Source organism: Myotis myotis, unplaced genomic scaffold (genome assembly GCF_014108235.1).
Source record: "Myotis myotis isolate mMyoMyo1 unplaced genomic scaffold, mMyoMyo1.p scaffold_m19_p_12, whole genome shotgun sequence".
Classification (NCBI taxonomy): Eukaryota; Metazoa; Chordata; class Mammalia; order Chiroptera; family Vespertilionidae; genus Myotis; species Myotis myotis.
Genome location: NW_023416316.1, coordinates 24770001 through 24786637, shown reverse-complemented (window position 1 = coordinate 24786637; position 16637 = coordinate 24770001). Strand labels below are relative to the sequence as shown.

Here is a 16637-nt window from a genome sequence, read left to right as displayed (position 1 = left end):
CCTGCTCTAATTAGTGTAACCTGGGACCTGCCCAAGAGAGAGGGGATATGTCATGTCTGGGTCTCCATGACAATGACTTTCAATGTGGGCATGAGGAAGTGGAAGAGAGTGAAAGAGGAAAGTGACAGCTTTAACCATGTCTGATTCTGCTTTAAATCCCTAGCAGCTCCCACTGCTCTCAGGATAAAAGACCAAAGTTCTTAGCTAGGCATTCAAGGCTCATGGAAACTGGCTCTAAATTGTTTCTAGCCTCGGCAAATTTCCTGTCCCACCTGATATGCCAGCCTCCTGGAATTCATACTGATTCCAAGCGTCAAGTGAGCACAGCTGTCTGGCCCTCTGTCTTCAGCCCTCCTTCCCTGCTGGGCTCTTGTAGGCCCCCATCCCGCTCATTGTCCATGGCCAGCTCAAATGCTGTCCCTTCTCTGGAGCCTTGTTGGAATCCTTTCCCTGGGTGGGGCCAGTCCCTTCCTCCCTTGTTCCCAGGTCCCTGTGTTCCTGATTCCCCTAAGAGGTACCTGCTTTCTGCAACAGGTGCAAGCCACCTGAGGACAAGGGCAGGCCTGATGGTAAACCTAAGCCCAGGAGGGGATCTGGCGCAAACAAGGTATTTGAGAGTTTGCAGAATGAATGGACAGATGACACTCAGAGATCATTTACAACTGGGCAAACTTCTAGTTGACCATTTCTGTTCCTGGAGTGAGTGTCAAGGAAGGGGGTCAGGGGCCTAGGCTTTCTGTCCCACCAGTATACTTGCTTGCTGTGGTTCTGGGCAAGAGAGTTCCTCTCTCTGAGATGCTTTGCATTGGAGATGATGCTAACTTATGCCCTGCTTGCCTCTGAGGCTGGGTTAACAGACATACAATCACTGAGTAAGCTCTACATGGCCATGCAGCTGGCGCTGAGACCTCTGGTCAGTGCTGGAAAGCCAAGGGAAGCCAGCTACTGGGAGCTTCTCCCCATGTCTGAGGTGCCAAGGATAAAATGAAACAGCCCGAACTCCAAGATCCTTCACAGTCAGGGGATTTGGGAACCCCATGAGTGTGGCATTGGTTCTGTCCTCCAGGCCGTGGCCACTGCACCTACCTTAAGTTTCTTGACACTGGTGCAGGGGTCATTGGAGAAGCTCTCGGTGTCTGAAATCTCAATGTCCTCACCATACAGAACCCCGGTCAGGTCATTCCTCACCTGTCAGAGAGAAAAAGTAGAGGGTGGGTGATCTGGTGGCCACAGAAAGGGCTGGTTCAGCGAGGTCGTCCAGTGAGTGAGGCGATTTTCTCCACTAACATCGGAAAGGACTGATTTTTATCTTCATTATAAACTATAGCACCCTGTGGGACCTGGCACACAGGCATGAGGAGGCCAGACAGGGAAGGGCCTTACTCAAGTTTCCCAGGAATTTTCTGGAGAAATCAAGAGGAGCATCCAAGTCTCTGGACTTCATGCTGGTGTTTCTCCAGTGTCACACTGACTCCAAACCAGACTATTCAAGTACATCCCAACAGTATTTATATTTTGTATTAATTACTTGTAATCTTACTTAACTTATAGGGTGAAGAAATAGCCAAGACATTCAAACGGACAATGCAGAATGAAGTAAGTGGGTATGGAACCAGCCTGTAGTGTTAAACATAACTACATGTCTGCTGACACTCAGATGACTAACATCGATGTGCTTGAAAGGCAGAGGGCTGCCAACTCCAGTGTTCACCAGGACCAACAAGGAAAGAAATTACAGGGTGGTAGGGACTGTAGCAAACTGGCAACCACACTCTAAGGTGGCAGCTCCCATCATGCCATGCCAGAATGTTAGTCCAGAGTCACCAGAATCAGAAATCTAGATTTTTTAAAATACAAGATCCCCATATTTTAAAATATTGATGCTATTTTGAATTTTAAAACAGTTAGGACCAAACCAAAGAAATCTGCAGTCTGTGTCTGGCATTAGGGGTTGGGGGATGAAGGATTGGGGAGTTACTGTTTAATGGACATAGTTTCTGTTTGGGAAGATAAAGAGTTCTGGAGATGGCTGGTGGTGCTGGCCGTACAACAATGTGAACGGACTAAACACCGCTATACTGCACACTTCAAAATTATTATAATGGTAAATTTTATGTTATGTATATTTTACCACAATACAAAGGCACTTCTTGTTTCAAAAATTGGTAGCCCAGCCGGTACGGCTCAGTGGTTGAGCATCAACCCATGAACTAAGAGGTCACTTGTTGGACCCAGTCAGGGCACTTGCCTGGGGTTGTGGCTCGATCCCCAGTAGGGGGCCTGCAGGAGGCAGCTGACCAATGATTCTCTCTCATCATTGCTGTTTCTATCCCTCTTTCTCTCCCTTTCTCTCTCTCTCTCAAATCAATAAAATATATATATTTTAAAATGATAATTATTCCAATGTACATATAAAAATGTTTTGAATAATTTGGCCCTGAATATCGCAAGATGGTTACTGGGCAGCCACCATTACAGAAGGGGAACAAAGGGGCTTCAATAGGAACTGCTGTATTTTATTTCTTTAAAAGAAATATTACACAAACAGGGGAAAATGTGAACATTTTAAAATTCTGGGTAGCAAGCCCATAGGTGGTTGTGAATCTGTGCTTTTCTGAATGCCTGAAATACTTTGTGATAAATGTTTTGTATTGAGAATGAAACTGACACAGTCAGGGTGAAGCTTGTCCATCCTTCGTTTTTACTTCCATTTTGATAGGAGAGTGGGAACTAGTTGTATGAAAAAAAAATGTTGACTTTGCTAGTATAGTTCGGCTGCCTCAGTTTCTTGCTGGATGCAGGGGAGGGGGCATGATCTGCTTTGTGTGTCATGAGGGTGTTGTGCAACAACAACAATTAAACATAGAAAATGTGCAAACACGCCCCTGCTGGAAGGCAGTGCAGCTGGATGCACACACTGCTGGGCTTGCACCGACGGCCCCGGCTCTCCACTTGCATGCCACCCAAAGTCAGGGAACTACTCCTGCTCTCAGGTCTTTTCACCTCTAAAATGGGGACACTACAGCATGTAGCTCACAGGGTTGATTCAGGGCCTAGTAAAAATGCTGAGTATGTGGAATGGCTTTGTAAATCCTAAGGCTCTTTTCACTGCCTAAAAGCTGGAATTAGCATTTCCAGGCTTAAGGCACGGCATCAAGGTAGTCAGTGGCTTGGGTATCTATCTTTCTGTAAGTGTTTGCTTGAAAACTGTATGTAATTATGGCAGATAAAATATTTTATAGGTGATCAGAACTCAAAACAAATAAAAATGAAACACCCTAGAGGTCCCCTCACTCTGCCCCTGATTTCATAAATGAGGAAGCTGAGTTGTGACCCCCAGCCCAGTGCTCTCTGCATGCTCCCAGGCTGGCTTTTCTGGATCCTGCCAGATGTGGATGGTTCCTGAGGCCTGATGAGTCAGAACAGGTCAGAACAGCTGGTTGGTGCAATCAGCCCTCACTGCCCATAATTTCAGCACCAAGAAGTCTGTGCTCAGCTTGAGTATTTAATCTAATGGACTTTTTAAGGGAAAGCAAATGGAGGAAACCAGTAATAAATGGTATTTTAAAATAACCAAAGCATGGAAAAGAAATAATGTAATTGATCTTCCTCACAAGGAAACGTATCCACACCCTCACATGTGGCTAAAAGGGGGTCATTCAGTTCACTGGCAAAGACTTACTTAGCAAATGTGAAAAATTGCCATTTTTCCCTTCTGGACCTGCAGGTATTTCTTGTTTAACAGAGTCAATGTCTTTTGGCAGTTTGCTATGAACTGCATTTCTGCAAAGAGAATCCTATTTTTTATTCAATTCCATTATAAAAGCAGAAAAGTATTCTGGGAAAGGAATAACCCTTCATTATCAAGAAAACAAAATATACACACACTCAAGTATAGAGAGGGTCCCACTGCATATTAGACCCAGGGAGGGAGCAACCAGGAGTCTGATTTGCCAAAAGGCCCTGGCCACCCCGGGAGGGAAGAGAAGAGATGAGATGGGCACTGATGGGAGGGGATAGAGAAGAAGGCTGCCCCATCTATCACCTGGAAGGGAGGACCTGGGTGGCCAGTGTTTCAAGGAAGGCCATGAGCTGCCCCCTCCCCCCCCCCGTGATAATGGAAAGGGGACAGGGAAGGGTTGAGTCCTTAAAGGCAAGGGCTTTGGGGTCAGTTCACAGAACTAAGGTCACCTAAGAAAGAACTCCCCTTGCTTTCAGAGCACAACTCTGGGCTCCACATGGAATCAAATCCCTAAGGAGCCAAAGTCACTTGGCACTACAGAGAAGAACAGGTGTGTCAGAGGCAATAGCTGCTGACTTTTTTCCCCTCAAGAACTGGTATGACTTCTCTAAAGAGGATATATGAATGGCCAATAGACATATGAAAAGATGCTCAATGTCACTATTAATCAGAGAAATGCAAATTAAAACCATAATGAGATATAACTTTACACCTGTCAAAATGGCTATCATAGTAACAACAAGTATTGGTGAGGATATAAAAAAAAAAAGGAGATTGGAAAAGCCACGGTGGAAAACAGTATGGTGGTTACTTAAAAAATTAAGAATAGAACTGCCTTATGACCCAGTGATTCCACTTCTGGGTATATATCTAAAAAAACCCAAAACACTAATTTGAAAGAATATATGCACCCCTATGTTCTTTGCAGCATTATTTGTAATAGCCAAGCTATGGAAGCAACCCAAATGCCCATCAATAGACAAGTGGACAAAAAAGCTGTGGTACATATATACAATGGAATATTACTCAACCATAAAAAAGAATGAAATCTTACCATTTGCAATAGCATGGATGGACCTAGAGGGTACAATGCTAAGTGAAATAAGTCAGCCAGAAAAGACAAATACTATACGATCTCATTTATATGTGAAGTCTAAAGCACAATATAAACAAAATAGAAACAGACTCATAGATACAGAGAAGAGACTGATTGTTGCCAGAGGAGAGGGGAGTTAGGGGACTGGGTGAAAAAGGCGAATCTGGTTTATCAGGGAGAGTGACAAAGTGGCTCAGGAGGGCAGCTGAGGAGTGCAAAGGTCACAAGGAGTGACACCAATGACTCCTCAGGCTTCCCCAGCAGCATCAGGAGTCAAAGATTAAAATCCAAAAATTTTAACCAAGGATTTGAACAGTTGAACACAGTCTTCTAGAGAAATCCAACATCTTAAAAGAAGTCAAGAGCCAGGAAGAATCAATGGCTTTTGTGGGAAAGCCCAGAACCGTGGAGACAGTCCTGCTCAGGGCGAGAAGGGAGAAAAATGTCATCAGGTCAGATCAGCTATCTGACAGCAGGTCCTGTGGGTCTGCAGACAACTTCCCAATCAGTTGGCTCACTGGGCCATGGGAAAAGGGGTGAAAGGGACTGGTCACTTCACTAAAGCCTTCACAATGGCCTCGAGCCTCCAGCTGGCTGAGCACACAGCTTCCATCCACACACTAGGCGTCAGGCAAACAGAGCTGGTTTTCATCCATCCTGTGAGATGTAGGTGGAGAAGTGGGCAGGTTGGAGAAGGAAAAGGAGATGAGAGAAAAAGATGGGATGCTGATGCAATTGAGAAAGGACAGATTATTTAGAAGAATTTTCTGGCTTCGCATAACTCAGTCCATGTGACCCATTTTAAGTGTAATGTGGGTCCACCATGTCCCTCAGGGAGGCTATCATCAGCTCGGAGTAGATCACAGTGCCAGTCTACCTTCAAGGCCCCCTTCCTGCCCTGACACCTGCACCTTTCCACTAATCACACGTCAATTGCCCAGATGATGCTTGGCACGCCCACTCTCTGGAAATCACCCAGTGACTGAGCTTATGAAAGAACTGCATGATGTGCCCCGCTTTCAATAATGTCCCGGTGGGTCAGTCTGTTCTCTCCACCTACCCCTAGCCCTGCTTCAGGGGCCCAGGACCATATCTGCATGTCCTGCTAAGCTCCTGTCCCCCTGCAACATTCTGCTGCCCACAGGTAGGGCCAATGAACTCTCTGCCCCCACAAATCTCCTGCCTTAGTCCTGAACACCCCCTGTCCTCCAACAAGGGGCCTTCTCAGACCTCAGGCCCTCAGTCTGGGCTCCTGCTTCATTTCCAGGGCTGGAATTCCATCTCATGCCCAGTCACTGCCTGGCCACTAGGCTTGAGTCCTTTCTGGACATCTACCTAGTGCCTGGCCATTTCAGAATGGGGTCCTGTTTGTTCTTGTCAGCCTCTCTCTCATTCGTTTATTCATTCATGCAATCATTCAGTCATGATATTGAAAACTCTTCTGCTTTAGGCAACATATGAGGTGGTAATGGGGCTCTGATCGATGAGCAAAACCATTTACTATCCTGGGTCTCTATCTAGTGGGAGTGAGAGACATTAATCAGGTGACCACCCTGGTTAGCCACTAAGACAAGGGCACTCAAGTTCAGGGGCATGTTTCTGGGAGAAGCTGTCATCGAGATCAGGAGGTAGGCAGGGAGAAGGCCTCCTTGTTGAGCAGCAGTGTGTACAAAGGTCCTATGGTGGGAGGGAGCGAGTGGGGAAACTAGAAAAGAGCTGGACTAGGCTAGAGCAGAATATGGGCCAGGCAGGGGGAAAGCTGTTGGAATGAAATGGGAAAGAAGAGGAGGTGGCGAAGACCACGAGGGTCTCATAATTCAAGTGAGAGAGTCTGGTCTTGAGCTTAATCACAGTCAGAAGCAGTTACAAAGTTTTAGGGAGGGCATGGCATGATTAGAAATGTGTTTTAAAATGATGACTCAGGCTGCTGTAGGACCAATGAGGGGCCAGGGGCATGAGGGGAACAGGAAGGCCATGGAGGGGGCAACACAATCATCCAGGTAAGAGATTTTGGAGGCTGGATAAGGAGATGGTGGTGGAGGTGGCAGGAAGTGGCCCACCTGAGGATACATTTGGGGCAATTAATAACCTGTATTAGTCATCAATTCCTGGGTAACAAATTACCCAAAATTTAGTGGCTTAAAACAAGAAAAATGTGTTTTACACATTTCCATGGGTTAGGAACGTGGGAGCCACTCAGCCGGGTGGTTCTGGCTCAGGGTCTTTCATGAGGCTGTCAAGATGTTGGCTGGGCTGCAGTTACCTGAAGCCATCTGGGCTGCACATTAGAATCACTATTTCAAAAAACACTGACACCCTGGCTGATTCTTATACCAAGTAGAATCTCTGGGCAGGACCCAGGCATTAGCTCTCCTGATGATTCCTGTGTGCTGCTAAAGTTGAGAACCACAAAATTTAGGGTCAGTAAATTTACCTCATCTAGAGGTAAAAGCAACAGAACTGCCAGGCTCACAGCTGGGTTCCAAGCTCACCTGAACGCCCCTGAAGTCACCTACCCTCACCTTCTTCAGGTCCAGGGCACCATCTTCCTTCAACAGCCTGGACTCCTCCCCTGTCCTCTGCTGCCCCATCTAATAGTTACGTCTCATTTTTAATACCTGATCCTCTGCTCCTGCCCCCAGCACCTCAAGCAGAGCCTGCCCACGTCAGAAGGGAGACTGGAGAGAGGGAAAGGAGGGAGAAAAGCATGAGGGTGAGAAAATGAGAAAGGGAGAAGAGAGAGGCAGAGTATTATTACAGCTACAAGTTACCAGGTTCCTACCCCACGTCCCAGGCGGAAGTCTCTGACAGAGCAAGTGAAATGCACAGTGAAGGTCATGGACAGTATCCGGGACCAGGACACTTGGCTTCTGTGGCCAGTAGTTCTCAAGACAACTTCCCCAATGAGGCCACTGCCCCTGCTCAGGAATCATCCAGAAAGACAAAGATCCAGGAAAAGATGGGGAGAACCAGGTCTGCACCACATGCACTTTACAACTCTTTGAAAATTCTAATTAGGTTACTGAAATGAACTCGAGAGCAAAGCGAATTCCCAGGTCTCCTATGGAAGCCGAGGTAACCTACTTTGTCATTCAAATGCGCTCGCTATATATAGCCCTGGATTGTGCTGAAATGTCACTCCTCTTACCTGACTAAAGCGTGTAATTATAGATTTACTTCTATTCATTCATGAAATGTGTCTTTACTTGATTAAACAGTTCATTCAAGTAAAACCCATTAAATATGGAACATGTTAAAATGTGGCTCGTTAGAGGCAGAGGGCATCACTGTCGTTAAATGCTAATTAGGATAAACAGGCATTTGAAACACTCAAATCTTTGAATAATTCAGGTCACTTTTACTGGGGCTGGAGCTCCCCAGAAACCGCCATTAATTTAAACTAATTAAAAAATTAGCCTGGAGAAGAGTAGACCAAGGCAGGAAGTGATGGCAGACTTCAAACAAGAAGGGCTGTCATATGGGAGAGAAGGCATCTGGTTCTCAGCACCCCCGTGGCAGAGGGGGGAACAACAGGTAGATGATTCAGGAAAGCAGAGTTTGGTCCAAAGCCAAAAAGAACTTTCTAAAGATGGAGAAGGCTGCTTTGGTGGCTAGTGGGTTCCCTGCATCAGAGAGATGTAAATAGAATCTGGTCAGGATGCTTGAGAGGAGATTCTTTAACCACCAATGCTTGTGGTTCCAAGAGAACAAGTGTTTTAAAATTCCACATGCCCCCATCCTTCGCCTTTTCGAATTTTATAGTTGCTAAAACAATCCTCGGAAACTCTGAAGTTTTTCAAACACTTGGAGTATGGATTTAAATTCCTGTAGAAACATCTGTGTGTTTATATTTCCACCTTTCCAACCTGATGAGTTTTCATTGAAGAAACTGTTCCTTCAGTTTAATGAAGCCATCTAGTTTTCAGATTTCTACAAATAATTGAGCTCTTAATAACCTATAATCACAATTTACTGTAAGTAAAATTTTTCAAAACGACAAGTACATAAACAACATGTATTAGAGCTATTGTATATATGAGGTACTTGCACATGGGCAGTACCTGGGTCCATGTGAAGACCACACATACATGTGTGACACCTGCATGTTCACATTACAGAGCCAGCAGGTTGAATGGTGACCGCCCCCCAAAAAAAGGTATGTTAAAGTCCTATCAGAATCTGTGAATGTGACTGTATTTGGAAAAAAAGTTTTTGCAGATGTTATTAATTTAAGAATCTCAAGATGAGATAATCCCGGATTACCTGGGTGAGCCAATAATAAGTACTTATAAGAGCAATGAAGAGGGAGATTTGGGACATAGAAACATGAGGGGAAAGGCCATGTGAAGACAGGGACAGAGATTGGAGTGATGTGGCTACAAGCCAAGGAGCACCTGGAACCACCAGAAGCTGGAGGAGGCCTGGAAAGATTCTCCCCGCGAGCCTTTGGCGGGAGCATGGCCTGCTCATCCCTAGATTTCGGATCTCTGGCCCCCAGAACTGTAAGAAATGAATTTCTGTTGATTTATGCCACCCAGTTTGTGGTGATTTATTACGGAAGCCCCAGGGAATGAATACTAAGACCTGACTGCTTGCTGGTCCAAACCAGGATCCTGGCTTCCTGTCCTGTCCACACCTCACATCACAGGTGAGGCTTTCTAAAGGCACCCTGGCTTTCCTCTAATTGATGGCCACTTGTCCAGCTACTCATTTGTGGCTTTTCTCACTTCCCGAGAGTTACCTAGAGCATGAAAACAGTGGAGGACCGGAGTGGCAATGTCATTCGATGTGGGGGCTCAGGTGGAGGCCTGCCAACCTCATGGGCCTCAGTGGAGGGCTCAGGAATTCAGGTCGCAACTTTGAGCTTGTTCGCAGAGCTAACCATGAGAACTGGGCTGTCACATCCATTCCCCAACTAACACAGTGGCCTCTTGAGGAAGTGTTTTGTTGGATTTTGGGGATCTGGCATTGTTCCTGGAATGCAGTAGGTACTTACAGCTAAGAGATGAAGAAGAGAATGAACAAATGCACACTGAAGATGCACAGCATCTGTCCAGGCTGAGAGGCAGTGGGGTAAATATTCTGAGCCCAGAAGAGTTTATGCTCAATCTTGAGCCAGTCTTAGAGGAATGAGACAGATGCCCAGGGCTGGGCTGCATGTCTCAGCCTGAAGACATGGTCCACTGCTGCAGGTGCTCTGTGGGCTCTGTGGGGATCCATGGGCCTGAGGGCAGGTGGAGTTCCCTGAGGACATTTCCCTTCCCTTCTTACCCTGGCACAGGGATGTGAGGACCTGTGATCTGAGCCCTGTACAGCCACTCACATCAAGCCTTATGACAGCTCCCACGTGCTAGTGGACCTTTAGCGGATTGGAAGGGGGACCTCGACAGGCAGAGATGGCCAGTGACAGACAGGCCCCTACATCCAGGACCCACCCAAGACATCTCTGTCTTCTCTCATCCCATTATGGCAGTCCTTCAAGGGGAGAGCCTGCAGGCCATAGTCCCCTTTTCTGGCCCACCACATCCTCCTCAGGGGCCACCTCTCAGAACCACACTGCAGGCCAGGAACATGCTGGAGCCGCCTGCATCGGGGAGGAACAGGTGACTTGAGAACTAGGGCCCTCTGGCTCGCAAATCAGCCAGCCTTCCAATGTTAGAAGTTCCAAAGAATCGAGGAGGGACCAGGCTCAGGCTCCCTTCGTGAAAAATACACAAACCCCCGTTAGTCCCCCCAGCCAGCAGTCTTCTCTGCTTCGTATTTTTTTCAAGGAGCTTACCACTCTGCTGGCAGTCAGCAAAGTCAGGATACACTGGCTGTGGGGAATTAAATTAGCTATCAGAACCTCATTGCTTCTCTGTGACAAAGTGCCTATTGCTTTAATTGAAGCAGACTCATGGGACCAAACCAATATTTACAGAAATATTTGGATATTAATAAAACAGGGATATTATCCAGTTAAGATGATGAATACAAACCTCTATAGGAAATCAGCCAGATGCAAAGTGCATCTCTGACACCAAAATAGAGGAGGGCTATTAGAGAAATCACACCTGAGAGCCTCAAAGGGAGCAGAATGCAACATCGCTCCCTGGCTTTCGAGGCCCATCCCTGCTCTTTGTCACTGCCAGAAGAATGGCTGAGGGGATGGGAGGTCCAGGGTGTGGAGACACCCCACCTGCACTTCCAGAGGAGCTGTCACCAAGACTAGGCCACCAGCTTGGCACATGGGCCTCAAGGAAAGGGCCAGGACCAGTGTGGGAAGCCACCAGGAAGTCAATTTTGGCTGCTTCAGAGGCAGAACTTTCCAATAAGAGAGTGCTCCAAGGATGGAAAGGCCTTCCCAGGTGGGGGTGAGCGCCCCATCACTGTGGGTGTGCAGGCAGAGGTGGGATTGCTACAGAAGGGATTCAAGCATCAGACAGAGGAGCAGAAGGGATTGCTGAAACCCGGAGGAAGGTCTCAGATTCTTGAACCTGTTCCCTAGTTACGAGGGCGCAGATGCTGAGGGCCACCCAGGCTCTCAACCCTGCAGAACAAGGACAGCTCCAGGCAGCTCCATAAGCTGGAGAAGCGGGATCCAAGTGTCCACCTCTCCCTTCAAGGTGGAGCTAAAGGATTCCTTGGAGACCCTGGGGCATCACTGCCCTTTTTAGGTGCAGCTTCCTTTTCAGCTCTACATTACAAAGCCATTTTCTGTCTTTTGCTCTGGAGTTCTGCCTGAGGTCCTATAGCCCTAGCACTTAAAGCCACCCTTCTTTGCCTGCACTGACTCCCTTCTTCCTCCAGGACTGCAGATTTGGGTGTGGGTGGATGGAGGAAGTGAAGGCCTAGGTATAAATTGCTTCTCAGGGCCAATTTTTCTTCCCCTCCTCCACTCTTCTTCACCGCCTCCTCCCACGCCTCACTCCAAGCCCCCAGGGAGCAAGCAGGCTGTAGGGGACATGGCAGAATCACTCTGGAGTGAACTGCATTCTCTCAACAATCTTATGAAGCAGATGCCAATATTGTCCCCATTTTACAGATGAGAGACCTAGAAGGTTACATGACTTGCCTAAGGCTTTACAATTAGTAAACCAGAGGACCAAGATTCAAACTCAGGTTTCTCTGTCTCCGGAATTCAGGAGGGTTAGGAGCAGGGAGAAGAGGGGAGGGGATTAGGCACTGGCCTTGACCCCAGGGTGGGTAATCGCAATGACAGACACGAGAAGGGCTTGTTTACTTGAGTGTCCCTCTCCCCCAGACTGGGAGGCCTTGAGGGTAGGGACTGTGTTGAGGGTCTGGGTACCCATGCAGGACCCCAAAAGCCACCAGCTGCGCCCCTTCCAGGAGCTTTTCCCAAACCCCTACAAAACAAGATAGGAACTGCCCGAAGGCTGTGCCCAGCCTGTTCCTCAGTGTTCCAGTACCAGCACAGTGCCTGCACACAGCAGCTGATCAGCATTAGCTCAGTGGCCCTGGTCCTGCCCAAAGTAGTTCCTCTACGTCAGTGGTTCTCAACCTTCTGGCCCTTTAAATACAGTTCCTCATGTTGTGACCCAACCATAAAATTATTTTCGTTGCTACTTCATAACTGTAATGTTGCTATTGTTATGAATCGTAATGTAAATATCTGATATGCAGGATGGTCTTAGGCGACCCCTGTGAAAGGGTCGTTCGACTGCCAGAGGGGTCGCGACCCACAGGTTGAGAACTGCTGGTCTACGTGAACTTCCTTCACTTCAACTCTCTGAATATGCCATCTGGTCCCTGCCAGGGCCTTAAATGATACAACAGGTATGTCTTTAAGGTAGAAGTCATCAAAGTGTACATGATTTTATATCCCAGTTTTTCCATCTCACATTTTATCATAATCCTTTATAATTGGTTTTTACTACCAACCACACACAAATGAATCACTTTAAGTTCCTGACCTCTGCTCTCCTGTTTTCAAGTTGTGCTCACTGTTTAAGCCCTATTGCAAAGAGCCCCACCCCCATGAAGTCCCTCTGGGTTTTCCAGTGACCTGTGCTCACCCCTGGACTCTTGCATTCTCTGCTCCTCCTTCCCAGGGCCATCTTTCTTGGCCCTGTTCTGGAGGAATTAGAAAGTTCTTTGGGTCAGCCACAACAGCACACAGCATGGCATGAGGTTTTGGCCCTCTCACAGGTGTCTAGGGGAGAATATCAAGGCCTCACGGACTGATGGAGAGGAGCTAAGCTGTCAATAGCTCCTCCAAGGTCAGGAAAGACAGTCTGCCCTTGCCCTGGCCTGAAGCTAGTGGAGCCAGCCCCAGCCTGTAGAGGTGCTGAGTCTGTGTCCTGGGAGGGAGCTGGCGAGTCAGGCAAGCCCGCCATGTCCTGGGGTGGACATAGCATCAAAGTGCTGAGTGGGCCAACAGCCCAGGAGTAGGGCTTGAAGCTGTGCTAGCTAAGCAGTTTTTATAATGTATCTTCCTAGGAGCAGTACCCAGAGGTTCTGGGGAACAGGTGCTCACTCTGCAGAGTGCAAGGGGAATTTTCCAAAGAGGACCAGAATCTGGAGGTGCTGGGGTTGTGATTACTGTCATGGTTTATTAACCTGTCCATCTGCCCTGCTGCAGCTCCTGGAGGCCCTGAAGCCCTGTCTGAGTCCCTGTCATATTCCAGCATAATGGAATGGAATCCAGCTCAGCCAACACTGGCTAAATGAATGAATGAGACCTCAGGACATCCCATTCATTTGTCTGAGGTGTCACTTATACCTGCTGCCCAGCATTCTGAGGAGGCTTGAGAAGCAGCTGTGCTTCATCTGTATCAGGGGGTGTCAGAAAAGGTGAAGGGTTCTTAAACAAAAAGGCTGGAATGTTCCAGAAAGGAAGCCACAGAGCAAAAGTGGGGAAGGTTGCACATCTATGATAGTGAGAAAGGTAACAAAGACAACTCCGATTACTGAGCACCCTTCAGATACAGAGCCCCTCACACATGTCATTTCACTTCTCTTGACCACTGGTATAAAATCAAAATATATGATTATGAAATAAAAAGGACAAAAATAAATTATTATTGCCTGGCCGGCGTGGCTCAGTGATTGACCGTTGACCTATAAACCAGGAGGTCATGGTTCAATTTCCAATCAAGGCACATGCTCGGGTTGTGGGTTCCATCCCCAGTGTGGGGTATGCAGGAGACAGCTGATCAATAATTCTCTCTCATCATTGATGTTTCTATCTCTCTTTCCCTCTCTGAAATCAATAAAAATATATTTTACAAAATGTATATGATTATGACCAGTTCATGGGTCAGTAAAATGAGATTCAGAGATGCTGAGTTAGTTTCCTGAGGTCACACCGGTAGCAAGCCGTGAGCTGGGGATTTAACTTCAGACCTATTGCTTTCCACAGCTCATGCTGTAAACTATGGGTCAACCTCTGTAAAGGACAGATAATAAATAATTTAGACTTTGCAGGCCACACAGTCTCTGTCACAACTACTTGACTCTGCCTTTACATTGCAAAAGCAGCCATGGACAATGTGCAAATGAATGACCATGACTGTGTTCCAGTAAAACAGGGGGCTGGGTTTGGCTCATGGGCCCACAGGTGTAGACCCCTGCTTTAAACCCACAACAAGAGCCTGTGTTTCTATTTACCGCAATGGAGGAGAGGAAAGAGGACAAACTGGAGTCAGGTGGCTCCAGAATGGGATGCTGGCTGTGCCCCATTGGCTAGGCCACCTCAGGGGAGCAAGGAAACTCTCTAAGTGCTTTTTGCACCTACAAATGGGGCAAAGCCACAACTTACCTTAAGGTTGTTAGAAAGAGTAAAATAAGCTAATACGTGCTCAGGGTCTACTATGACTGAAGTTCAATATATGGCAGGTTTATTATCAGAGGCAACAAAGTCAAAAAGGGGAGGTGGAGAAAACATGACATGAGGTTGGGAGAAGGGAGGCAAGTGCTGGTGGTGCCTAAACTGAAACTAAACTCCAATAGGTGTGTCTTCTCATGAAGATGGGTTACTTTGGGCTTTCTGTAGAAGAATGTTATTCCACACCCATAAAGCCCCTGAAGGGAATTCACAGCACCATGGTGGGAGGAATCTTCACTATCCCCGGAAGGAGCAGATGTGTGGTGCTTGGTGACTCCCCACAGAGGGTAGGGAGGCAGCTGTTCACAGACTGGATATGGCAAATTGTATGACGTGCCATCTTTCTGGGGCGAGCAGCCAAGCAGTGATGGGGGGGGGGTGTCCTGCAACCCCCTCCCCCACTGCCTGCTGCCCACGTCTGCTGATTCATGCAGGAGGGAGAGCCTGGTTGTGCCAGAAGAAATCCGAAATGGCTCTCTAGCGAAACCCAAGGCTTTGGAAGGAGACTGGGGACTTGGAGGCAGGGGGACAGTTTCTTCTCTGTTTCTACTTTCAAAGGTCATAATTTTGGCAAGGAAAGGAGGATGTGGGGAAATTCCATTAATATTGCTGAAGGTCAGGATGTGACTTACAATGCCAGATGATGAGCCCCTGGCAAGGAGTGGCACTCACTGCTCCAAGACAGGCACCGCCATGTTTGTGGGGAGAATGACCCATCTATTCAAGAGGTACTAGACTGAAATTTGCACGGGAGAGAAAAAGTATCCAGGAGAAAGTATAAACCAGATATGATGAGGGCAGCACATAATATAGGAGGCATTTAAGAGGAAATGCTCAGGAACTGTCATATCTCTGTACATCAAAGTTAACTCTGAAATAATGTTAACTCCGAAACTTTGGGGAAAGATGGTAAAGCTGAGCACAGATGTCCAACTCCCACCTAAGCTACCTCCTTCTGAAAGTGACAGAAAGGACCAAGGCAGGATAAAAATAGGGGAATCTGCTTCGGCATGGGAACATAGGAAAGGGTGCCATCAATATGCCACCAACTTTGAGGAATTTCTGCGAGGTACAGTGCCAGTGAAACCAGATTGAACTGACTCACAGCTCTCCTTCCTGAGAAAGCAGTATGGTGCTGCGGGGAGGGCGGACATGCTCACAGGACCCACCTCACAGTCTCAGACGGAGAGTGAGTGAATGCTGGAGGAGAGGCTGGACCACAGGAGGGGTGCAGAGCCCATCAGGGGGAGCCCACCTCTCATGTGCAGCCCACAGCCTTCTGGAGTAGCTGGGCCATTAGACCCAAGATCAAGCAAAGTCCAGCCAAGCCCACTTTCCCAGGACCAACTGGGGCAGCTCTGAGCCACAGCAGGCAGAGAACAAAGGAGAGGCCAGGAGGGACAGTGTACATCTGGACCAGCTGTGCCGATAAACTAGAGAGGAAATGCCCACAAAATGGGCCCCTAATGCCTTGGGCTGCTTGTCCCTAGCTAGTAATGCGAAACTTCATCACCCAATTTTCCAAGCTAATATCCGAGGTGAAGAATCCTAGCATCTAGGTAAAACAATGAGGGGACCAAGATAACTGACACATGCTATAAGCAAATACCAGGCCAGGAAAGACCTAAAAGGCACATTCAACCTATGAAACTTTTCTGAAACATAAAGGAGGCAAACAAGAAGTGCATGCAGAGGAAGAACATCACCTCTAAAAAGATTTGCACTAGAACAAGAAGTCAATTGTAGTGTCTGTTTTGTACTTGAAGGAGTTTAAAGAAAACCCAGTCTCTAAGATGTAAGAAATGCGATATGCAATAAAAGAGGCTGGAACTAAAAGAAGCCGGCAGAGTTAAGATGCAAATGACAAGAAATGAATAATGTTATGAGAATTTTAAAAAGCATTGGAAACATTAAAGAGCAGAATTTAATTGTTGGAATCTGATGGATGTTATGGAGGACAGTGTTGAGATATT

At 47.2% G+C, this 16637-nt stretch overlaps 1 protein-coding gene across 1 annotated transcript in view; it reads right to left on the bottom strand.

The window, feature by feature from the left end:
• The window catches only part of GABBR2 (gamma-aminobutyric acid type B receptor subunit 2), a 312749-nt gene that overhangs the window by 157544 nt on the left and 138568 nt on the right, over positions 1-16637 (bottom strand). The window contains exon 4 of the mRNA XM_036330236.1: positions 1087-1188. Within this exon, the coding sequence (XP_036186129.1) occupies positions 1087-1188 (102 nt within the window). The remainder of the gene's footprint in view (positions 1-1086; positions 1189-16637) is intronic.